Source organism: Eleginops maclovinus, chromosome 9 (genome assembly GCF_036324505.1).
Source record: "Eleginops maclovinus isolate JMC-PN-2008 ecotype Puerto Natales chromosome 9, JC_Emac_rtc_rv5, whole genome shotgun sequence".
Classification (NCBI taxonomy): Eukaryota; Metazoa; Chordata; class Actinopteri; order Perciformes; family Eleginopidae; genus Eleginops; species Eleginops maclovinus.
In genome coordinates, this window is record NC_086357.1 from 25,940,414 (window position 1) to 25,964,178 (window position 23,765).

General features: G+C 38.5%; 3 protein-coding genes and 1 long non-coding RNA gene across 7 annotated transcripts; 1 reads left to right on the forward strand and 3 right to left on the reverse strand.

Moving 5' to 3' along the window:
• Positions 1-29: 29 nt before the first annotated feature.
• On the reverse strand, positions 30-8,980 carry LOC134869631 (ubiquitin-protein ligase E3A-like). Its single transcript, XM_063891431.1, is given in 12 exon segments — positions 30-2,490; positions 3,131-3,274; positions 3,382-3,455; positions 3,542-3,697; positions 3,966-4,130; positions 4,518-4,723; positions 5,059-5,203; positions 5,690-6,343; positions 6,345-6,892; positions 7,262-7,524; positions 7,658-7,702; positions 8,700-8,980. Coding segments are annotated over 11 exon segments (2,478 nt in total). The 5' UTR covers positions 7,660-7,702; positions 8,700-8,980; the 3' UTR covers positions 30-2,369.
• A 932-nt stretch (positions 8,981-9,912) lies between these two features.
• On the forward strand, positions 9,913-15,436 carry LOC134869552 (survival motor neuron protein 1-like). Of its 4 annotated transcripts, XR_010166431.1 has the most exons (12): positions 10,014-10,138; positions 10,791-10,865; positions 11,346-11,525; positions 11,815-12,003; positions 12,150-12,197; positions 12,307-12,501; positions 12,968-13,120; positions 13,397-13,534; positions 13,611-13,736; positions 13,976-14,006; positions 14,849-14,913; positions 15,261-15,436. XR_010166431.1 is itself a non-coding variant. In XM_063891256.1 (11 exons), exons 2-10 carry the CDS (start codon positions 10,800-10,802, stop codon positions 14,003-14,005), a joined length of 1,125 nt encoding a protein of 374 aa, XP_063747326.1. In that variant the 5' UTR covers positions 9,913-10,024; positions 10,791-10,799; the 3' UTR covers position 14,006; positions 14,849-15,163. The 4 variants fall into 4 exon arrangements, 3 of the variants coding, with proteins under 3 accessions (XP_063747326.1, XP_063747325.1, XP_063747324.1); XM_063891256.1 differs by lacking the exon at positions 15,261-15,436 and having other exon boundaries at positions 9,913-10,024; positions 14,849-15,163; XM_063891255.1 differs by lacking the exon at positions 15,261-15,436 and having other exon boundaries at positions 13,976-14,020; positions 14,849-15,164.
• On the reverse strand, positions 13,536-16,523 carry LOC134869554 (uncharacterized). The gene is made up of 3 exons (XR_010166432.1): positions 15,795-16,523; positions 15,301-15,400; positions 13,536-13,753 (listed from the first exon to the last, which is right to left on the reverse strand). It is a non-coding gene; the product is annotated as an uncharacterized LOC134869554 (long non-coding RNA).
• A 981-nt stretch (positions 16,524-17,504) lies between these two features.
• On the reverse strand, positions 17,505-22,089 carry fam174c (family with sequence similarity 174 member C). Its single transcript, XM_063891257.1, has 3 exons — positions 21,636-22,089; positions 20,446-20,568; positions 17,505-19,309 (listed from the first exon to the last, which is right to left on the reverse strand). Exons 1-3 carry the CDS (start codon positions 21,908-21,910, stop codon positions 19,306-19,308), a joined length of 402 nt encoding a protein of 133 aa, XP_063747327.1. The 5' UTR covers positions 21,911-22,089; the 3' UTR covers positions 17,505-19,305.
• Between the last annotated feature and the right edge of the window lie 1,676 nt (positions 22,090-23,765).

Consider the following 23,765-nt stretch of genomic DNA (forward strand, 5'->3'; position numbering starts at 1 on the left):
TTATTATGGAGTGTTACCCAAAGTTGATATAGTTTTCACCTTTCATTTATTTTTGCATAATAGTTTGCTTTACACAAGAGTTTCACATTATCTGCACATTCTTTATGTACCTGAGATATTTGGCCAAATAAAGCGTTGCACATTTGGCAGCTGCACGTACAAATGTGCAATCAGAAACACTTCACAGAAACCGAGGGAAGAGAAACAGCTTCTTTTTTTTTTGTTTAACCGGATGTGAAAATGCTGACCTGAAACCCTGCACGCTATCGAAACACACACTCGTGGTCAGGCTTCACAACACGCAGTATTCATGTTATATGTAATACAGTACAAGAGGCACAACACAGAAAATGCTGCAAAATAAGCTTCAGATAGTGAGGAAATATAAGCCCGCCAGTCAGGATGAGCCGTCTGTACTACTGAAGATGCGTTTCCATCCACCTGTTCGATGCACATTTTAGATGTTGGCGCTAAAAAAACCTGTGCAGAAATGCTTAAATAAATCTTGAGATGATGCAAAACCGTCTTAAAGCGTAGCCGAGGTGTAAGAGTTTGTGTATGGATGATAGAAAATGCGACCAAATGCAGATTTAGCGAAGAAATGATGTCGTACATGAAGCAATTCAACTCAACTTCTGCTGAAATCACAAGAAATATTCTCATCAGTGCTCCACAGATTCCACATAAGCATCAGTAATGCCTGAACAAATAAGCAATGTAATATTCGATTCAGTTTTCTTCATTTTGTCCTACTTTTTTATGCTTTCACTGGCTGTTATTTTATTATCAAATTGTGTCACACCATAGGGGTCAAGAGTGATGACCTATTTTTGCAGGTCTGGTTACCTCAACACAAAGCCAGTGGGTTTTTATCCAGAAAAATAAGCTCTGTGGCAAACACACATTTAGGATGCTAACACATTAGTTCAGAAGGATAATCTCCACATATTTACACTGACAATTAAAACACTAACTTTAAAGGATCTACAGCAAGGTCACATGACTTCCAACACAACCGCTAAGCTAACGGTGGCTAACTTTAGCATGATGACCTTAAGTTAGGGTGACCAGACATCCTCTTTTGCCCGGACATGTCCTCTTTTTACGTCCTGTCCGGAGCGTCCGGGGGGGTTTTATAAATTCATGAAAATGCCCAGTTTTCACTGTTGGGACCAGTAAGCGTGTACTTAAATTGACTGGCGCTTCCCCCCGCCCCCCAACGATCGCAAGTGTCCTCTTTTTCGCCGCCTCAAATCTGGTCACCCTACTTAAGTCGGCTTATTTAGACACTTGTTTTTATCCACCAGTGGGGTATTTAATGACACATTAACCGCAGACTTTATCACAGGCATCTAACCATAAAAAAACCATTAACCTCCGGATGAGGGAACCGTAAGGGATGAAATGCTGACTCATTTTACGATTTTTAGGGCCTTATTCCTACACTACCCTTTGACATTTCATCAATCAATCACTCCAGTTTGTCTTAAACACAGGCGTTATTTCATGCATCGGACTAAAAGTACTCAAGTTACGTATAAATTGCGTAGAGACAATCATAACCTTTATGGCTTTGAAGCTATAACGCAATTACCAGAGGAAAACAAGCTAACGTTAGCTTACATAAAAGCTTTAAGTTCATCAGTGTGATTTTATTAATGTCGTACAACAGAAAGTTAAAATCTTTTATAAACTTGTGCTTGCCACAGATCTTTTTTCAGGCAAAACCCATAGGCTTTGAGACAAGTTTGTAAGACCCATAGCTGTACCAGTCTTCAGTTTAATGCCTTCCCTTATAATGCTTATCTTGATAAATAAACCTCTAATCATCGTATAGCAGTATTCCATGAAAACAAGCATTTATTAGCATCTTTTTTCAAATCAATTTACTCTGAAATTCCGGTAAAATGCGCTATACATTTGGATGGAAACCTGGCTAATTAACATACAAAGGAGCACCATAATGCTCAGTCCACGAGAGCGTTCGGACTGAATACTGCTACAGCGTGAAGCACTGAAAAACACAATAAAAGTAGTTCAATAAATACACTGCATGTGCACTGCATTCAATAAAATCCTGTGTTATAAGTGCACTTTCACAGTTTCACAAAATCAAATATATTGTTCACGTTTGCCCAGAAAACCGAGGAAATGAAACATCCTTATTCAAGTGCCGCGTCGAACTCTTTGGGAAACTTTTTACTGAATATGAAACTAACTCTCAGAGTGAAAAAGGCCCACAGTGGAGATGACTTGTAGGCACGGGGTTATTGCAGCATTTAGCCTCACGTCATTTCCCTCTTTGCCCCCTCTAGTGTGATACTCCCTTTTTGTTTTGTTAAAATGCAGTCTCTCTTTCTGTGGATCCGTCACAGCATCCCAAACCCTTTGGCGTATGTGATGGCCTTCAGGAGTCTTTCCTTCAATTTTTCCTTGGAGCAGTACTCAGGGAGCAGCAGCGCGTTGAAGCAGGTGTGAGAGGTCGGCAGCCTGAAGGAAGAGATAGAAAGTATGACGATTAGAAGAAGGCCGAGTGAAATAATACAAGCTAAATAACTAGTGGATTTGAGTGTTCACAAGAATCAACTTACTGTCACTTTATAATAAATTGTTTAACATTTTAGAACTTTTGCTACGGAGGGTATGTTTTTTTAGAGTTGACTTGATTTTGTCCGTCTATAAGCGGTACATCGGACCAAACTACAGGCCTTACTGTCATTGAATTTGATGGAAAACTGCGGCATCTGTCAAGGAATACCCTATAAAAATGTGGATAACGTCTGATTCAAGGGACAGAAACACCATTTATGTTAGACTTTCGTAACTCTAGATGAGGGCATTTGTTCTGCACTCCACAACTCCAAAATTAAAGACGATACAGCTGTGCAGGTGCTGAATATAGACTTTGTTATTGTAAACGTTTTTAGGGATTTCTAGGAGAAGCGACTCCTCATTTGTCACCGTTTGGGGGATGGGTTGTTCCTTCAATCTTGAATAATCGGCTTAGTTTCATGATTCATGTATTACAGGATTTTCTGAAATATTAACAAAGTGTTGAATTGATCAGACACATAGCAGTTACAGTCGGCAGCCGTAAATAAAACCCTCATAAAAGAGTATTGTTCTGCACCTGTCTGTGTCGGAGCCGTTCTTGGCGATGATCATTTTTAGTTTCCCGAGCCCGCCGACCGGTGCTCTGTCCGTGCCGGTGGTGAACTGAAGAAACAACCTCTTCTGCTCCTCTCCGAACGAGTGGATTGTCTCCCAGAAATCTCTGTGAGCAGGAAAAGAAAGACAACATGAAACAGTGTTGCTTGAATCCTTTTCATGCGACTATAAACATGCTTTTCTGTACGTAGACAAAAGGTGAACGGGACTCACTTGATGATCTGACTGTCTTTGCTGTAACCTCCATCATACTCTGTCGTTTTCTCGAGCGCTTCAAAGTCAAGTTTCTGTTAAAACCACAAGAGATTGCTCAGTAAATCCTACAATGCAACAACAGAGTGACACACATCTGCATGGAGGTTAGTTTCCTCACCCTGCTGCCACAGATGAGCATCTCCACTTCCTCGGGTCGAAACAGATATTTCAGCGGAGACTCGTTCGTGACGATCTGGAAACCTTTTTTAAAAGCTCTGAATTGTCTCTCCACGCTCTTGTTCAGTATGTAATCAGAATACATCTCCACAAACTCCTGTGAATCAAAGGAGTAAAAAGCAAAACACTTTAAATGTATAGCAAATGTGACAGCATATCATTGTAGGTAATTACAAAAATATGGAGCCGGGGGAAGGATGTAAAAATCCTGAGAAAAAAACTCAGGAATTCAGAGATTATTATAGAAATGTTTTCTATAAGTTTCTATTTTTATTATTCTCTGATATTATTAAGTCCTACAGGGGTGAGGAATAAAAAGTGTACATTATCTGAGATTAAAGAGGTACATTTGTCAGACATTTTACCTGTCTGTTTTCTTGAGTGACAGGGATCTCTTCTCCGTCCTCCTTTAAGTCGTATAAAATCGGGCTTCCGAACAGGTCCATGTGTGATATCTGGAAGGTTAGCATCATGTCCTTCTCTACATCACCGCTGTACTCCAGCAGCTCCTTCAGACTCTGGTAGAGAGCCTGCAGGGAGAAGGAACATCTGCTGTTAGAGGAAGGAGTTTGAGAGTTTGGGAAAATATGCTTACATGATTTCCTGTCAGGAGTTAAGTGAGAAGATCCGGATGAGTTAGCTTAGCTTGAAGACTGGAAACAGAGGGGAACAGCTTAAGGGGCGCTGTAAGAAAGCAAGCATCTCTAAAGCTCAATAATTAACACTGTACATCTTCTCAAAGTCTTTCATTCTTTGTGCACGCTATTTTCAGAGCCTTTTTAACGGACTACCTTAAAGTAAAGTGGTTGGTGGGACATGTATAAATCACACCTATGATCCTGAGCATCGCATGCCGCCTTTAAAACATACGACTGATCTTCCATTGTATTTATTGACTCTGAAGGAAGTTACTGTACTGGATGTGAGTCCGAGAGGTCAAGGTAGATCCCCTTCTTGCCCATCAGCTTCCTGTAGACGACCATGGGGAAGTGCACGTCCAGGATGCAGTTGTTGTAAATGGCGAGTCCCAAAACGAGTCCAACGAGCGTGTACTGAGCCTCATTCTCCAGAGAGGACGAGTTAAACCAAAACAGTTTGGTGTCATCGTCGTAGCTGAACATCCCTGTTCAGAGAGCCAAGCAAAGAGAGAGAAAATCATGTTAAGAAAGAAGAAAATATGTAAAGACAAAGCTGTTTTACAGATTTGAATGTTGTTGTTTTGATGATGAAACGTTGTCTTTAAACCCACTTGTTGTGAACTGTTTTCTTATTTGGACAGTTAATTAATTGTGAAGATCAAAGGGATTTATCATTATCAGGACACAGGTACAAAGAAATTCTGTATTTCAGGAAACTTAATAAATCTCATGTAGAATTTTGTTAAGAAAACTATTTTAGAAACAGGTAGACATGGGCAGAAAATGATAAAAAAATCACGAAACGAATTTAATATCTGACCTATGTCGGGATTGAAGATTTCCTCCAGCACCAGCTGAAAGAACTCCTTAGAGACGCCGCCCTCGTCAACACCCTGCTCTCCCTCAAACTCCACAAACAGTTGCTTCTTTAGGTCCGACGGGTTCTCCATGGAGATCATTTCCAGCTGGAACACAGGAGTTTAATTCAGTGACAAAAAAAAACAGCACTCAATTTGACCCCACAGCCAACCGTAATAGGGCTCTAAGAACTGAGTCATAATAAGCTTGATCCGAAGGTCTAATGCAGCTGTTCTGGGCCCAAACCATTGAAACCTGGATTTTAAAAAAAGCTATTTTTAAACACATTTCTAAAACATATTTGAAGTTGAAGTCAAATGCAGTCTTTTTAGAGCAAGACATGGTGGGTAGTAAATGTCAATGTGTCCTTGGTTAAGATACTTAACCCCAAATTGCATTTAGGGGTCGCACTGGAAACGCATTGTAGAAATGTGATCTATAAACCATTTTTCGTACAATTTAAAGAATTCGTTCACTGAAATAGGCTTTCATATCAAAGCAATTTCTATTATTGTACATGTCCCTAATCTGATAAGGATTGAATCCCTGGCACTCCCCGGGCCTGATCAGTAACACATTGCGTTTGGACTCACTCTGACGAGAGCGTCGTCGATGATGTGATCTCGCCGCACTTTGAGCTTCAGGTAGGGGTTGGGCTGCTGGCCCTGCACCATGCTGTAGAGAGCCGTGAGCCGCCGCTCGCTGTACATCCGGATCCTGTTGTCGTAGTACAGCCCCTGGTTCTTGGTGATGACGTTGAGGATGAAGGGGCAGCTCTGGAAGGAAAACTTAGTTTCCGCGTTGACCTTGAAGAAGGTGAAATCTTTGTCCATCTCCACCACGTCGTTCAGGGACTCGTTGACAAAATCTTCATGGGGGATGAGGGGTTTGATGCAGTCTACGGGTCGGACCCCGAGCTCTTTCTGCAGGGGGTCGACCCGCGGACCCTTCTTATAGAGCCGCTCCTCGCCCAGCAGCTCGTGCAAGGTGAGCTCATCGGACTCTGGGTCTTCAATGTCCTCCTCGTTGTGCTCCACGTCCACATCCCCCGCCAGGATGCTCGCGTAGTAGGCCAACTTCAAACACTGCGTACCGGCCACCACCGACTCGTCGTCGTTCACCAGATTTTCGCCGTCGTAATCATTGCTGACCACGGTGAAGGTGATGAGCTGCTGGAAGGTCTCCATCATGCGGCGGATGTGCGTCAGACCATATGAAGCCCAGAGCTTCACCAACCTGGCTAGGGCAGGCTACCGGGAGTTTGCACATGGCTTTGCAGAACTGCGGCAACGCCACTTCCAGATACTCAGGGCTGTGCAGGTTCGTGTTCTCCAGCACGATGACGAAGATGTTAAGGTACTCTGGGTTTGTGCCGTACACGTCGAGGTACTCCAGGTCCAGCTCTAAATTGGGAGTGAGGTAAATGAGGGCGTTGACGAGAGCCGCATCTACCCGGTCGAGGCTCAAAAGTTTGTCGTAGACCCTCCTCAGGGCGCTGATGTCCACTAAAACCTCCAAAGGCTGATCACAAACACCCTCATCTGGAAAAGCTTCTGCAGAGGAAGCTCCAGCCTCCCCTGATGTTTGCGTCTTCTTGTCGGGCTCGTCATTATCTGTAGGTTCAACAGAGTCCAGGTCTTTAGAAGGGTCGGGTTCGTCGGTCCTGAAACTCTTTATCAAGGCGTCTGCGTTGGAGAAAATCCTGCCGAGGACGTGGATCAAAGCGGAGTAATCCCCTTCCTCCTCGCAGAAACTCAGGATCGTACACACTGTGTTCTCTGTGAGGTGATTTACATCTGGACAAAAGTAAGTTAGTAACTAACAAAGTGAACCCACACAGACAATAACATGTTATATTTAAAAACTTCTTGTTATCTGACATAGAGTCATTATTCTGATATATTAAGTCATTTTTTGAGAATCTTTGTCATTACTTTGAGATACTTGGACATTATTTAACTACCCCTGCTGCTAATTCTAGTATAACTACTACTTAAGTGTAATTAATTTGTCAAAAAAGAGAAGAAACACACAATAAAGAAACGTAAAAATAATTTGAACTACAGTTTTACTCCTAATTATCTAAACACATCAGGGAAATATTGACACTGTGAATTATTTAGGCCACAATCACCGTGTTGAGAAATGTGATAGTTCTGAATTACCTGAGAAGTTTTCTTTGGCATTACCGACTTCCGTCATATTATTGACCAGATCAGAGTCTGAGTCTTTCTTGGAGGGGTGGGGGTTACAGAGTTTGGCGTTAACCTTGAACAGCTCCAGCGCTTTGGCAGCCGCTGTGTTGTTATCCAGCTGTCTGAAGTCTGGACACGATGCGCATATCTCATTCGTGCAGTCGCCATTTCCACAGCCCCGAGTTAACTGCCGAAAGTAGCGCTCGATTAGATGCTTTGCGGTCGCTCTGTTCCTGTAAAGTAAAGGAAACAGGAAGTCAGACAGAGGATTCAAAGACACGAGACAGAAATGGGAAGAACATTAACATAAATGTTTAAATTATTGCTGGTTTAACTAGTTCATTGCAGGTGAAAGAGAATTCTTACATTCGGCTGGATTCAGGTACGCTCCTGCAGACCCGATAGACAGTCCTGTGGAAGAGACAATAATGTAATAAAAAGACCAATAAATAAGATTTGTAAGTCTTTATAAATGTACACATTCTCGCAATAATGAGCTGGTATCTGAAAATAATATTTAGCAAAAAAATTGAAAATGTGTGGAAAAATCATCAAAATTCCCAAATTTTTTAGAAATATTTTTCAGGATTTTCAGATATTGAAACATTATTTTTCAAACAAATCATTATTTTTTCATTATTTTGACATATTCAGTCATTTTAATGACACATAGGATATATATTTTTCCTTAAATTTCAAGCCAAATAAATCACATGAAATAAATGACATTTCAACACAGATTAGCCTCTAGCACATATCACATAAATAAACAAGCCAAGAAGGAACACTACACACAACCACATTCAAGGCCAGTAAGTACTAAAAATCAGTATTTGAACATACGTTGTTATTATTTGGAATTACCAAGTCATTATTTTTCATTATTTGAAGAAAGTAAGACCTTATTTTAAGTTACTAAGTAGTTATTTTCCCATTATTTAAAGATATGTATTAATTATTTGGAGATATAAGGTAAGTATGTTGTCATAATGTGGATAAAAGTCATTATTTGGAGATACTAAGTCATTATTTAGAGGTACTGACTCATTATATCGGATATAAATGAATTACTTGAGATAAATTGTCGTTATTTTGACAAACTCAGTAATTATTTCTAGATTCTGAATATTTTGACATACTAGGTAATTTTATATTCCCTTTATTTTGTCATACAACAAGTTTTTTTGGCAATCACAATGGCAGAAACGTGCTTCCATAGCTTTTCTTTAGCCACATTTCAACACCAACTGTGATCTTGCACAAATCTGACAGCTGACTGAGGCTGTCAGATTTGTCACTGTGTGGAATGCTCAGATTAGCCTTTAGCTAGCTTATTATCACATATATAAACAAGCTAAGGGAGAGAACAGCACATCAAAACACACTTAAACATGATGAATGCACTTACCTGGGATTTTATCAAGGTTATAGTCCTGTCTGTCTGTCTGTTTGTCCGTGTGTCTGTCAGTGACTGTGCAAAAATAATCTCCTCTGCTATTTTAAACACATTCAGAGCAAAGAGAGTCTGCTGCCTTTCCTTCTTGAAACGGAGTGCACTTTATAATCGAAACCGAGTCTAAAGGAGGATTTAAAAGTCACTGCGTTAGGAAATCAAGTGTAAATACTTTCTGTTTGTAAGTCAGAGCGAAATATCCTCCACTACCATCTTGTAAACATGAGCGCCATGTATCCCAGAATGCAGCGCGCGACGCTGTCAAACCAAGCCGGCCGTTGAAGCCGTTTTCTTTGGAAATGGCCCCAGTGGCCATGCGGTGGTACCACAACGTCCGTGACGTCATTTTGGCCCCGAGCTACTTTTTCCCATTACCTTACATTGGCAAAGGTGGAAGAAGTACTCAGATCTTGTACTGAAGTGCCATAGTGTAGGAATATTCCATTACAAGTTAAAGTCCTGAATTCAAAATGGTACTCAAGTAATATCAGGACCTTCTGATGCACCGTTTCAAAATAAAATCCCTTTGAAATCCCTGGGTGACAATTGAAATTAGTCAGCCAGTAGGAAAATAAATTGGTATATAGAAAGTGGGAATTTTCAAAAGAAGATAATTAGGGCCACATGAAGAAAGAGTTAGAATAATAAGGAAACGGTGGGACATTTAGACAGACAGTCGAAATTTAGACAGAATTTTGGCAGAAATTTGAAAGTGAGTGAATACTTTCTCAAATGAAAATTTAAGGATCAATTTATGACATATCTGATCATAAAATGTCCATTTCCACTGGGTGACTAATTTCAATTGGTGTTGATAAAAGGCCATCACAGAAAGTCACTCTAAAAACAACATGACATTCTGATGTATGATTTCCAAAATACAACACCTTTGAAATCTCATATATGAGCTTTCGTCCCTCTGTTTTCAGATACCAATACATTTTCGTTGTGATCGCAACGAACCGGCCTAAATTCACCTCGTTTTCCCTTGTTTATAATATTATCATCGCTCCTAGAACAGGATACTGTAGTTCTTCAATGCAAGTGTATTTTAGCATACGAGTGCTTTTGTTTTGAAATGACCTCCGAGAGTTTCGCCCTGCCCCTCGCTCCAATGACCATTATGAAAGGTAAAAAGGCTCTCTTTAATCTGCCTCAAAAAATGATGAGGGAGTTTGCTGTTCTAAGATCCAAGGGGTACATTTTCCACAAATCGACCCTTATTTTGAAAGGTGTGACCAGAAGACGTCTCCTCATCAGATCCGGTCAAATTGACGCAGGTGTGTATGTCGCGGTTAAAAAATGTCACCTGTCTGAAATGATTTACCCTTTAAGTGATGCCAGGAATGACTGAATCGGCAGAAATAAGCGTTCTCAGCAGATCCGTGCAAACGGTACCTCGTTATTTATGTAATTTGTTGTCTTCAATATTTGTTCATTTCACAGGGACATCAGTCAACAGTTCTGTAAATGTGCCAGTGTTAGACAGAGGCTATTTTTCATTTGTAGAAAAACGATGCTAACGTTAGCTAATTAGCTACAGTAGCTAACTGCTAATTGAAAGGCCGTTTGGCTAACTTGCAACGTTTTTTTCCAGAACATTATTGAGCAATGTTTCAAATACATCAGGAAAAGGCACCAAATGTAAACTGAGGGCTTTATGAATAAACACAGAAAGGGGTTTATTAAGAATTAGGCTGTGTAGAAAATGATTATGGAAGCGACATTTGTGTATGAGTCCACTCTCATCTTATCATAATAAGACCGGAATGTTTTGCTCATTGTAAAATTAACTAAATACTGGCTAGCATCCCAACCTTTCTAACTATAGTGCAGGTAAAGAAAATATGTTCTACTGTTTCATTATCCGAGTTATAAAGAAGGATATAGTTAAACCTAAATTTCATCTGTGGTGTAAGAAAGTATTGTAGGGGTCAATCTCATTCTGCGATCTGGTACTTAAACGGGCAGTTTAGCTATTTTTATTAAACGTTACCTAGCTACAGGTGACGTCACTAGCTCGCTCTAAAACCTTTCTTTTTGCAGGAGAGCGTCATGGCGGCCATGAAAGAGGAAAGGTCTCTAGTAGAAGCTTTTGGAAATAATTTCGAAATTTCTCAGGTTTGTTTAAAGTTTTATATTAGTATAACAATAGATTAGAAATAGTGAAGGTTTGGGGGAAACGTCTATAGCTTCAATGGTCTACTTGCAACAAAGATAGTATTGTTTTATTCATACCTACCTTTTTTTAAATGTATTTGTACCTATTTTTATGGTTTGTGAGCTGAGCTGTGTGATTTTCTTTTTTTGTATTTTATATATGCATTTACTTTCACTGCACAGCACTTTGGTCTGAACGTTTTAAAGTGCTGTACACAGAAAGCTGTATTTTAATACCTAAAAAACACCAATAAAACATGAACTATTTGACAATCTAGTGAAACAGTCCACAACTTTCCGTTCAAAAATGTTGGTTATTAAAGGTTTCAATTTTTATATAAATGCAATCGAAAATAACACTGTTTACTAATCAGTTTGGTACAAATTGTTGCTGAAAATATAAGAGAACAATGAATGACTCCCTTACTGTGGTGTTCCCAGGATGTTAAACTGGCAGAATCTGCAGCCCCAGAGGAGAAGGAGACTTTGGAGAAGCCGGATCAAGAATACAGACCACAGGAGAAAGAGAAGGAAGGTCCTCCAGACGGACAGGAAGACACTCAGCTAGATAGACAGACGGTCGATCCACCTGCAGCTGAATCCTCCAGTACAGAGCCAAAGGTAATGACTGGTTTAAAGAAAACATTGTAATATAAAAAGCTGGACTGAACTAGATTAAAAAAAGATGTATAGAATATTGTATGATTATGGTTCTTAAGGAATTTGAGAATTGATAAATCCTCTATATACAAGATCAGCGCCACAGTACTGCCCTCCATACTATATTTTTCTAGAAAAAACTCTGGTATGATTGGTTAGACTCAGATATTTTCTTGCCATTAGTATAACTGGGTAGCACCCAGAGAAATGAACCGATCATCGATTCACTAAAGAGCACATTGTCTGTTAGTGGGTGGTTGGCGCTCCGTGTCAGGCAGTGTGGTCGAAGGACGGGGTGGTGTATTCGGCGACGGTGGTGTCTCTGGATGGAGATCGCTGCAGAGTCCGTTTCAACAACTACGGCAACCATGAGGACATGGCTCTGAGCGAGCTCACAGCGCTCGACGATGCTCCACAAACACAGATACAGAATTGTCTGGTAACAAGTTTATCACAATACAATGAAAGCCATTCCTCACTGGATACTGTGTATAACTTTTCATGTCAATTTGAACATGTTTTACCCTTTAAACATCTCTCAGAAATATCACTATGTTACTGAACTTCTCCCAATTATGACACCAGAAACCTCCATTGGATGAAGAAGACCATGGGATGCAGCCGAAAGCTATGGTGGGTAGGAAAGGTAGTAAGAGAGCTCAGCATATTTTATTTTCCAATCAAGGCCGGGAAATACTCAGGATTTTCTGAATCTCTTACCATGATGCTGTCTTTTTAACAGGACTGGAAACCTGGTTCTCGATGTCGGGCCGTGTACTCGGAGGATAATCTGGTTTACCCGGCTGTGGTCCTGTGGGTCAAAGATGGGCGCTGCTGTGTTCGCTTCGATGGCTATGAGAACGAGGAGGAACAGGACGTGAGCGCCCTGCTGAGCCGCCGCGAGCTGCACGGACCGAGCATAGCCGCTACAGCCAAGGTGAAGATCTGCGTGTCCACAGTTCAAACATGTTTCAGAAACATCTTGATGTCGACTTCAATGCTGATTTAAATCATTGTAGACTGAATTCTGTTCTCAGGTTTTGACTTCTATAAAAGTTATTTTTTATATTTTTCATGCGATGCTACGAAAGCCTAACAGGACCAGTTAACACTTTGGAAAATCTACACTACTATCGTCATACATTTTGACTTAAAATCCCCCAAATCTGTGAGTTAAACTTAACTTAAATCCATCTTTTTAAAATCTAAGAAAATATCCAATTGTTTTACTTGGTTTCTCTTCGTGGACATTTTTCTTGGAATATCACCCCCTTCCCCGAGCTCTGTTATTGTTTTTTTTAATAGCTTCCATTTGGCTAGAACTCCTCTCATACCCCATCATGATATCACAGAAACATTTGAAATTACAGATTTAAATCCATGTGTTTGTTTGGTCCTGCAAGGCAACAACTGGAAGCAGAGTGACAGCAGCAGCAGAAGCAGCCAAAAACAACATGGACTGGAAGAGGAGGAGAAGAGAGGAGAACCAGGGGCAGAATGCAAGGGGAGAAACGAGGTCAGCAGTGAAAGGGGATGAGCAGCAGAACTTCTCCTGGGTGAGTCTCCATTAGTGCTGATGGGGAAACTAAATACAGAAAAAGAGCAGGTTCTGAGTTAGGGCTTTTTTATGCTATGGTGCCACCTGCTGGTCAACTGTTGGTGTTGCATTCATAAAACAGACTCATCCAATTCCTCGAGATGCATATGCTGCACAAAATGTTCATTATCACAATAAATAGAGGAAATAAGATTTCCCCTTTCAGACCTGCAGGTGTTTTGTTGCTACAGATGGATGCTAGTTGTATTAATTGTTGTATTTTGTGTGTCTGCAGCTGAAAGACAAATCCAGAAATACTCAGAGTAAAGTGGAGAAAGAGGCAGAGGAGAAGCAGAAAGACGATAGTCAGAAACCGCCCAACAACATCTTCTCTTTCTTCCCTCCGTTTGCTCCTCCAACACCTCGCTCCATGGTAAAACTAATACTTTATTTACTAATAACTAATATTCCTCTCTCTGTGTCTGACTCATGTCTTCTCCCTCTCCCAGGACTCGGTGTCCTTCATCCCTCCTTCTCCTCCTCTCTGGACGTTTGGGAGCTCCGCGGACGCTGACCCCTCCTCTAGCATGTTGATGCTGTGGTACATGTGTGGCTTCCACACCGGCAGCTACATGGTCAGTTTAAACCCTTTCTGTAAAGTTTGAAAAAGAACAAAGACTATCTTTTAGAAGAGGAACTTTGAGGTATTCCCATTCAAACTTAACAAGACCTTTTTAAGTATCATGGATTTTTTTTTTTGTAGTGTAGAAAACGTGTTTTACTTTGCTAAATTGTAAAGCTTAACTACAAAAAAGTTTAGTGAAGCCTTTTTCACTTGGATTCGATTTACAAGAAATGTGTCTTTGTTTTTCAGGCTCAGCAGGTGTTCAACTCCAAAGACTGAGGTAAAAACACACAGGTAGAAACTTTACACACAGTTCATTTATAGAAAGGTTTAAAAACACAAAAGAAAAAAAGCAATAGGGGTTCATATCAAATATGGAAGCATTCAGAAGTGTTGCAGCTGCAACCATTTATCGACGAACAGGTTTGTGGATCAACCCAAATGTAGAAGAGAATAGAAAAATCATCAGTGAGTCATTTTTGATACAAACGTTAGAGAATGCTTTTCAGCCAGTTGCTATTCTGTCTTTTTTTCATCAAGCTTTATATTAAAGTTAATATCTTTAGGGTTTTTAAAAAAACCAACATTTAGAGACATCACTTTGGAGCTTGAGAAACGGGGCTGGATATTGTTCACTATTTTCTGGCTCATGATAATTGACGTTAATTGCAGCTTTATGGGAAATTAAGAATCCAGTGTTTCTGAACTCAAAGCCAGAATATCCCCAAAACTGCTGAACAGGAATTATAAGCAACATTTTATCAAAATCAGAATCAATTTTATTACCAAGTAGGTTTACACATAGTAGGAATTTGCTTTGGTATATGTGGTGCAGCAAAGACACAGAAAGAAGAATACGTAGTGTAGAGAGCTATGCTGTTAGGTAGTGTGGAGGAGAAATGTGCAACATGTGCAGGATTCACAGTCCTTATTTAATTTAAAGTTAAATTTTGTCTGATAACAAGTTACATAAATGGACATTAATTACTCAGAAGTAAAACTAAAATAAGGCAAATTCTTTAGCACACACAATTAAACTTGAATAACTTTGATTGAATGACAGAATCTGAAAACGTGGAATCCAGTCGTTCATCTCAGTGTATTTTATTTCCTCTGCTTCAGAAACGGAGAGCATTATGGGACGAGAGGCGGCCGGGACAATGCCGTTTATTTTGTTTTCATTGAAGGTACACTTGTACATTTGTTCTGTATTTTGTAAAGATCATTTTATTTGTTGTTAGTTTATATGTTTTAATGCTGGAGTGCTTTGATGGTACAGCGTGCAGAAGCAGTTTGTGTTCGGAGAGTTTAAAAGACGTTTGGATGTTTCTGTTTGAGTAAATCTCTAAAGACCTGTTGAAGAATGAAATGCACTTATTTGGAGGAAGAAGTATTTTGTTATTAAAAACAGAAGTGAGTAACTGCATTATCTCTTTATGTTTCAGTCTAAAATATATACCCTCTGGCTGTGCACATAGTTTTGATCTCAGAATCTTCTGTTATTTAACTTTATTCTGACCCTTCCCTGTGTTAGTCAGAAGTCAAGCGCTGAGGAAGATATCAACGTGTCTTACTGTCTGTGCTTTGACGTAAACGGTGACGCTTGGAGACCTTGAAACGTCATCCCACTTCCTTGCCAGCCTGAGGCCGCCGGTTTACAGGAAGATTAAATACCTGGGTGTGAAAAAAGTCACTAATTCAGAAAAATACTCTGCCAAGAACATCATTATTATAATAAGAAAAATATTTAAATACACATTTAAAAAAAACAGATTTGTACTAGGAAAATGTGTAAAATATTTAGTAGAACAATTATAATTTAATGAATATTTTAAAATACTATTACAAACATGAATTTTACACAAATATATAAAACATTTTAAAAGATAAATATTAAATAATAATTCAGAAATACTAAAAGAACATGAATAGTAACACATTTACACTAAAATATAGCAAAAAACATTAATATACAAATTAAAGACTGCAAAAAAAAAAGAACCACGTTTTAAAATCAAGGCAAACATGAAATATATAAAGAGCACAACGAAAACAAATGAAAGCATACCTGAATTAAAAGCAAAGAGGTGTTAGATAGAACGCATACAGACGCAGATCCTCCATCTCTGAGACACCTCCGTATTCAGAGGACAGTGTGAGGTGTCCTGAGTTTCCCAGAATCCCTCAGTGTTCCAGTCGGTCAGCGGCGGCATCATGGTGAGCCGCAGGGTTCTGCTCCTCAGCGCCCCCTGCTGGCTGCTCGTTGTTTTCGGAAGCAGCGAAGAGCGATCGCCTGAAGAAGAGCAAAAACTGGCGAGTGAAGAAACACAGCATCACATTCATCACACAGAAGCCCGTTCACGCCCGTGTGATAACAATTAAAGTCTAGAAGTTACTATAATAAGAACACTTCTCGAATTAGACGTATCGGAAAGTAATAATATGTCAAATTGACTTTAAGTATAAGTTATTTTAGGCTGCCTTGTCTTTTTTACTAGTGAATACAATTGGTTTTCATTCATGTCTTTTAGGGTTTAGAAGAATAAATAATCTGAGCTGTAAATCATGTCAGGAGGACTGAAGAAAGATGTTATCCTATATGTGATATTTGATTTATTTCCGGTTACGTTTTCAGATGGAAGCGCGAATAAATCAAAAACCATGTATGAAAATCATAAATGTATAAGAAGAAGTCTCTGATGACGGCTGTTCTTTAATCTCTCCTGGACTTCCAGTACATCTGAATTAAAAGTGGAAGAGCAGTGGATCCTGAGATGTCTCACTGAAGCTGCAGACGTGTTGAATAAAGTACATCAATTAAATATTAGGTCTGTTTTCTACAGGAAGTCCAGGAGAGATTGAAGAACAAACAGCTGCCGTCGCCAGAGAAGAAGCTCGGCTGGCTTCCTTCATTAAGATCTACTTGATATTGTTTTTATATTCATCTATAATCAAATGATTAGGCGTCTGCACTGCTTTGCACATCAGTACACTACCTCTGGATGTCTGTTTAACAGCTGTTGAGTTAATATGATTTATTATACAAATTTGGTGCTTGATTTAACAACTAATTACCGTGTGTGTGTGTGTGTGTGTGTGTGTGTGTGTGTGTGTGTGTGTGTGTGTGTGTGTGTGTGTGTGTGTGTGTGTGTGTGTGTGTGTGTGTGTGTGTGTGTTGTGTGTGTGTGTGTGTGTGTGTGTGTGTGTGTGTGTGTGTGTGTGTGTGTGTGTGTGTGTGTGTGTGTGTGTGTGTGTGTGTGTGTGTGTGTGTGTGTGTGTGTGTGTGTGTGTGTGTGTGTGTGTGGGGTGTCTCAGCGTGATGCGTAAAGGCGTGAGAATCGGGAAGTTGTGTCACGGAGGAACCGTCTGTGACTTCGTCGTCCTCAAGTGTCTGTTGCAACTTCCTGATGTTCTGAACTCCAAAATAAAGGCGTTTTTTTAAAACTTCACTCCCCTTTTTTTTAGTCTGCAAAATGTTAATGGAACATGAAAGTTAGCAGAAACAGATCAGAGGAACATGCACCCTTTCAATCATTAATAAAGGATGATGATTTATTATCCAGTGGCCCAGAGACACTGCTTTAAGGTAACCTATACTGTTGTGTTGATGTGCAATATCTGCAGCGTTTTAGCAAAGTAGCTCTTATTGTGAAAGCCCTTTATTAACCCAAAAGGATGTGACATATATATGGCAATTATACATGTGAATGCTTATTCTAATTTGCAATATAAAATGCTTTTATTCATTTATTTTTTCAGAAACACACAAACACAGAACTTCAGAAAGGTGTTTTATTTTAGAAATTCTCAAAAACGGTTCGATGTTGTAAAAATGAAACTTTGGCATCCCAGGAAAGAGTTATTCTTTAAGTGTCTCTTCATTCTTCAATTTAAACAAAGGGAAGACAACACAGACATTCCTACCTGTACTTTTTAAAAATGTGTACATATTTTGAAAGTCTCTTGGGATTAATTTGCAATTATTTAAAAACAATTCAAATGATTTTATTGCGAAACCTGAGTGTTACAGTGGGGGAGAAGCTTAAAATGAAAAATATGAATATTGTTTACAGGCAAGATTACAACATGTGTAAAATGCTAATAATAAATAATGAATTGATATTTATTTGGCTTTAAATTCAGCAATTTCCCCTATGATTGGTGTCAAAATGTATATCTGCAATACTGCAATACAAACTGAAGCCATAAAGTAAACCACCTTTTCAAGAGCAGGAGCCAGATGTCCCTGTGAAGGTAATATAATACTCTTATATAATATCAATCACCTCAAGTCTGTTTGTTTTAGAGGTGTAACACTTTCTGCAGATGTATCTAAGGAAACCCGAAACGCTAAGTGCAATGATGGATCAATCTGTATCCATATACATGTTCCTTTTCCCCAACATTATGGCACTTTCGGTGACACAACGGTACAATGGTGTTGGATAATTAGATCAAAAAAACAGAATAAAGGCTTTATAAATGAAAATGATGCTCCAGGATGCATGACACATTCGTGAGCTCGTGCTTGTCTTTCCACCAAGGCGCTATAAAAATTCAAATCCTGCAGAGAAAACCAGTGAATCTGCAGTGTGTATCTTTCTCTGTTTTTCTCACACACGTAAACCAACCGTTGACCTGGATTTCTGCAGATCGCCACCTTGGCAACTTTCTGTGTTTACTTTGAGTGTTTGAGATAACACACAGATCACATTTTTCTCACTGTAGCGTTAGCAATAAGATAGGAAAGCGTTAAATTGGTTTTTAAATGGAATTTGGTTTGATACTCATGGTCCACATACAGGAGATAAGGCACATTACTGTTTTTCTCATGGCACTGCTGAACAAATATCAAAATTGATAGTTAATTGAGAAGCTAAAACTTAAATTTGGAGGATAAGCTGCATCCTGACTTTGAAGAGACAGTGCTTACATTATAGAAAACAACATAAATAACATTTTATAGCAAATATACTTCCGCGGGTGAGTGTACGCTTTAAATTGCTGGATTTCTGAATGGAGTTTGGAGTAGCACTGTTACTGAGATGATTCAGGGTTTATCTAACATGCTTTAGGAGACCTATTTCTTCCTTTTTAAAAGGGGAATAAATGATGAAAAATAAACCATAATCATCCCTGTTATAATTTGAGCACGCCGCCAGGAATTAAACTAATGTGGATCAAAAACTCGAAGTCAGCGTGCATGTTTATCAGCTGGTCTGGAATCAGTTTGCAGTAGTTCAAGCACACAGCAAGAGCGGAAAAACTCAAGAAAAATACAAAGTAAAAGACTTTGAAATAATGATAACAAAAAACACAGTGATCTTTCATAATCATCCACAGAAATGTCATGTTCTCTCACAAACCCTAATCTACTATTCAAACCACCTTCAACAAAGAATGATTATCCTGCTTGGGTTCCTCGAGCAGCTTTGGCATAAATCTTGTATAACTGTTTGGTCCTCTTCCTCTTCCTCTTCCTCCTCCAGCAGTCTTTGGTCAACCCTCCCTCTCTTAGTGATTGATAATCAATAACATCAGCGGACAGTAAACACTTCTCCGATCCGTCGGGACGACACTCATCTGAACAGACACACAGATAGCAGGGATCAGATCAACAGCTACAACATGTCAACGGTTACATGTCACAGCGTGTTAAAGTCCAGGTGACAGCGCACACGCTAACATTATAATTCTATAACCTGTGTTTGTTGTTAGAGAAAACATTTACAGTACATAACAGTTTCACCTTTACTTCAAAGTCAATTTGGTTTTGTGAATATTCTCTTTTTCCTGAAATTAAATGTTTTACTTTAGTATTTTTTATATATTTTATTATCACCAATGCCATCTCTTATTACACATTAAATATCATGTTTTAGTCTCTTCATTTATTTCACTCTGTCTGTATTTTCATAATTAAGGAATCTTTATTTTTATTCTTTTTTAATTGAATTAATCTGGTTATTTGACTTTTAAATTGTATTTATTCAATTATTATTGTTGGTAATCCTTTAATCTAGGTATAAACTTTACCTTAAAACAAGTAAAAGGTTTTGTCAATCTGCTCTTTTCCCCTTTAGTTGATGCATTTAGTCATTTATTTGATATATTATAAAATAGAACTTGCTTTTGAAATATAAATGTTTACCTTTTTCATTATCAATCCTGCTATGTATTTTACTAAATGTATCTCCTTCTTTATTTTACTTTAAATTGTATTATTTCTTTTTATTAATACATTTATATTTCGTATTTCATTTCTCCTTATTTTATATGTTTCAGTTATTTACCCATTATTATTTATTGTTACTATTAATAAGACTATTTGATCCTTGGTTATTTCTATCTACCTTCTTTAAACCTTTACTGCTGACCCATGTATAACCTGGAAATGTAAGTAAAACTGAAACAATAATAGATGTACAGACAACTGTAACTGGATTACTTTAAAACTGAATAAAATACGAAGATTCTCAGGCAAGTTCTGCAGCATCTTTTTAGCGATTTCTTAGTGGATTTATGGACGTTTATTCTGATGTAAATCAGAGGTATCGGTATCCTTGGGATTTGTAAGTCCCACTAAATGATTTTAAAATCTCTGTTCAAATATCACTGTTATGATTCGAGGCGAGCTGGTTGTACAGCATCACAGTAACAAGCAGTGTTCTGTGTTAGTGTTGTTGTTGTTGTCGTTGTTGTTGTTGTTGATCTCTGACCTGCGGAGGCTGCGCGCTTCATACAGCGTGTCGTCCTCCTCGCTCTCCATCCCCTCCATTTCCACAGAGTCGTCGTAGTTTGACAGCAGGCCGTACTTCTTCTTTTGGGAGGGCTTCTTCAGCCTGTCGACGTAGAAGAATTTTCATTATTACCAGCCCTGATTGTTTTAAAAGTATTACAACACAAGTCTGTTTGTTGGATCAGAAGCACGCCCTGACTCATGAGTGGCTGTAACACCCTAATTAAACCACATGAATCATAGTTTACAGAGTGTGTACAGCTGCCGGGAACACACACGCATTAAATCGAGTTATTTATGGATAGAGTCCGGTGTTATGGGTAGTCCACATTCAGATGAATGACAGGAAGTCAGGCTGTATGATAGCATTGTTTATGTTAGTGGGGTTTCTCTCCTCAAATCTTGATGTGTAGCCTTTAATAAAAACAAAAGTGGAAATAAACCACTTCCCCTGATCCAAAGACAGCCCACTGAGCCACAGCCTCCTAAATATATATAAAAACACAAACAAAGGAATAAAGTACATCAATTAAGATAATGGGGAAGTATAAAGAACAATATAAAGACAGAAATAAATTAATTAAAATATACCAGGAGAAATGAAGTAAAATAAATGTTTCAATTGCATTTTATATCATGTCATCTTTACATAGTTATTAAATTGCTGCTTTTGCAAATAGAGTTTGGTTTAGGCGTGCGAGAGCCTTCTTTACATTGTAAGATAGGCTATGGATGGAGTTTGATGGTAATGGATAGTATGTTGGGCTGCTAAGAAAGTGATGTTGGTTTTTGAGTAACTTGAATCAAAAAAGAGTATTTTATAAGTAATACTGACAAAAAAGATGGTTTAACAACCCATGTTAATATTACATATGCCCTATTAAACTGTGTCGAGTATTTAGGAGAGGGGGCATTAAATCAGTGGAATAATAAAAGGAGTTTGGTGAAGTACAACACAGAAGTTTTAATCCACATACAGGTAAAAGCCACAATTTAGATTTGTTTTATGATATATTATTTGTACCTATCACTTTTGAGCTTGTGCTAGTTATTGTAGCAGAATAAAAAAAGTTTAACATTGTACTTTTGTTAATCTGTCCCCTGTGTTTACTTAATCACTGCTTTTATGAATGGAGTTTGGTGTGTAGATCTAATCACGGCTGTCCTCACCGTACAGCCCGGATGACGAAGTAGATAACACCGATGATGGTAATCCCGATCAGCACATACAGGGCCCTCTGGATCATGGAGCTGTCGAGCCCGTTAAACAGCCCTTTTCCGCGGTGCTTGTTGCCGCCGTTGTGTGTGGAGTTCCCCCCGGTGCTGGAGTTCGTCACCGCGGGGATCTGAGCCTCTGTGACCGGGTTTGAAGTCTCCTCGACCGCGGACACAAACAGCCAACATATCGGTAAAAGAACCGCGGAGAGAAGTCTGTAAAAAGTCATTTTAACACAAAACACTCCGCATGTACTAAAGGGAGAAAAGTAGAGCGGCGGGATTTCACTTTTTAAACCTAAACCGTGTTTATAACCGGGGTTTTTAGAAAATATACACGTCGCATTAGCTGTTTTTGAAGTAAATATCCAGATAACTAGGAAGTTAACATCATCCACCTACTGCCTACGTCACACACGTAGTGGGAGAAATTCTCCCTCGGTTTGACTCTCAGGTTATACCTGTCAACCAATCAGAACAGTGCATTCAGATGCCTGCAAGAATGCATAAAGGGGTTCAATAAATATTTGAATATTTATTAATTTTATAAAACCCAATTCTCAAGTGACGAAGATATTATTGCATCATTAATTATAATACAATAATTTAAATATATATATTTTAGCTTGAAAGGGCCGTTCTGTATGACTTTTATTTTCGGTACATTAAGAACATTTGGATGCTTGTACTTTTCTAATTCTACTTGAGTACAATGCTGAATGCAGTAGTCTACTTTTACTTAAAACAGAGTATTTTAGTCTAATAATATAATATGTGACTAGTCTGAGTTCTTCTTTCCCCTCTTAAAAAATACAATCAGAAAGCAACTGCCTATTTATTTTTGTTAGCAATATTAAAAACTAGCCCAAACTGGAAAAGTTGTACATTGGCTTTGAGATAACAGTTAGAATTAAAACATTTTTTAAACTTTATTTGTGCCTATTATCTCAGAGAATATTTACAATCTTTGTTTTAAATTTACCATTAATCTCATATTCTGAGTTAGTAGTTTGGGTTTTTTTGACTTTGTGTTTCTTCCCTCTGTGGCAGATCACAGCTGGATTCAGGCTTCTGTGGAAACATCTGGAGAGATTCAGATCTTGGTTGGTCTTTTCTCTGGTTGTGTTTCCTTAGGTTCCTCAGTTTTTAAGATCTTTAATCCTGCTTGTGTACAGCAGCAGCAGCAGCAGCAGCAGCAGCAGCAGCAGCAGCAGCAGCAGCAGCAGCAGCAGCAGCAGCAGCAGCAGCAGCAGCAGCAGCAGCAGCAGCAGCAGCAAATGTCTACCTGCCTCCACAGCCTGAATTATTTTCACTAATGAGCACACAGACATCTGGAAACATCAGTCAGAGGTTATAATTGCCCACTCATGGCACAGGTACAAACACAAGGCTGAACTCAGATATTTCACTAATATTAGTTAGATATTTGAGTGGCTTTTGGTAGGCAGTGAGAGCAGGATAACAGGGTTTTTCTTTAAGTTAAATGTTGTTTTAAATATACTTTCTTCCTCCATTTATGACTTGTTTCTAAATAATAATGACCAAAAGATTAAAAATGGACTGAGATTGATCAAAGAGAGATAAATATACATTTTCTCCAACATTTTAGAAAGATTATTTGGATATTTTACAGAAGTTTTGTGCTAATATTTTAAACATTTTGGTTTAGTTTGGTTACAAGTATTACTGTAATAAGAGCTGTTGACCACAGAGGGGTGCTGTTGTTCTTCCTCTGCAGTCAGCTGCATGTCTGTGTTTACGAATATTTTCCAGATATTTTATTTACTTTTGGCCAATATTTTATGTATATATTTTGAATATACTACCTTTATTGTATTCACTATATTTTTATACTATTTAATTTTTGTCGTAAATTGTAATAACACATGTTGGATGATTTACTAATATTTCATTAACTTTTTAATGTTGGTTTATATATTAACGGTATACTTTTGTTCGTATTTTAGCAATTTTCTGGTATGTTCTCGGATATTTACATCTTGATTTTATTTTCAACGGGATATTACACTGATATTTTATGTTTATATGTTTTCGCTTAATATTTTACAAACATTTTTCTGGTAT

Excerpts from the sequence above, each read along its gene's own strand:
- LOC134869552 (XM_063891255.1), top strand. The coding sequence starts at position 10,082 with ATGCCAGGAATGACTGAATCGGCAGAAATAAGCGTTCTCAGCAGATCC. Across the intron at positions 12,004-12,149 it reads CACAGATACAGAATTGTCTG|AAACCTCCATTGGATGAAGA; the intron begins GTAACAAGTTTA and ends TTATGACACCAG. Across the intron at positions 13,535-13,610 it reads CTCCAACACCTCGCTCCATG|GACTCGGTGTCCTTCATCCC; the intron begins GTAAAACTAATA and ends TCCCTCTCCCAG.
- fam174c (XM_063891257.1), bottom strand. The coding sequence starts at position 21,910 with ATGACTTTTTACAGACTTCTCTCCGCGGTTCTTTTACCGATATGTTGG. Across the intron at positions 20,569-21,635 it reads TTCGTCATCCGGGCTGTACG|GCTGAAGAAGCCCTCCCAAA; the intron begins GTGAGGACAGCC and ends CTACGTCGACAG.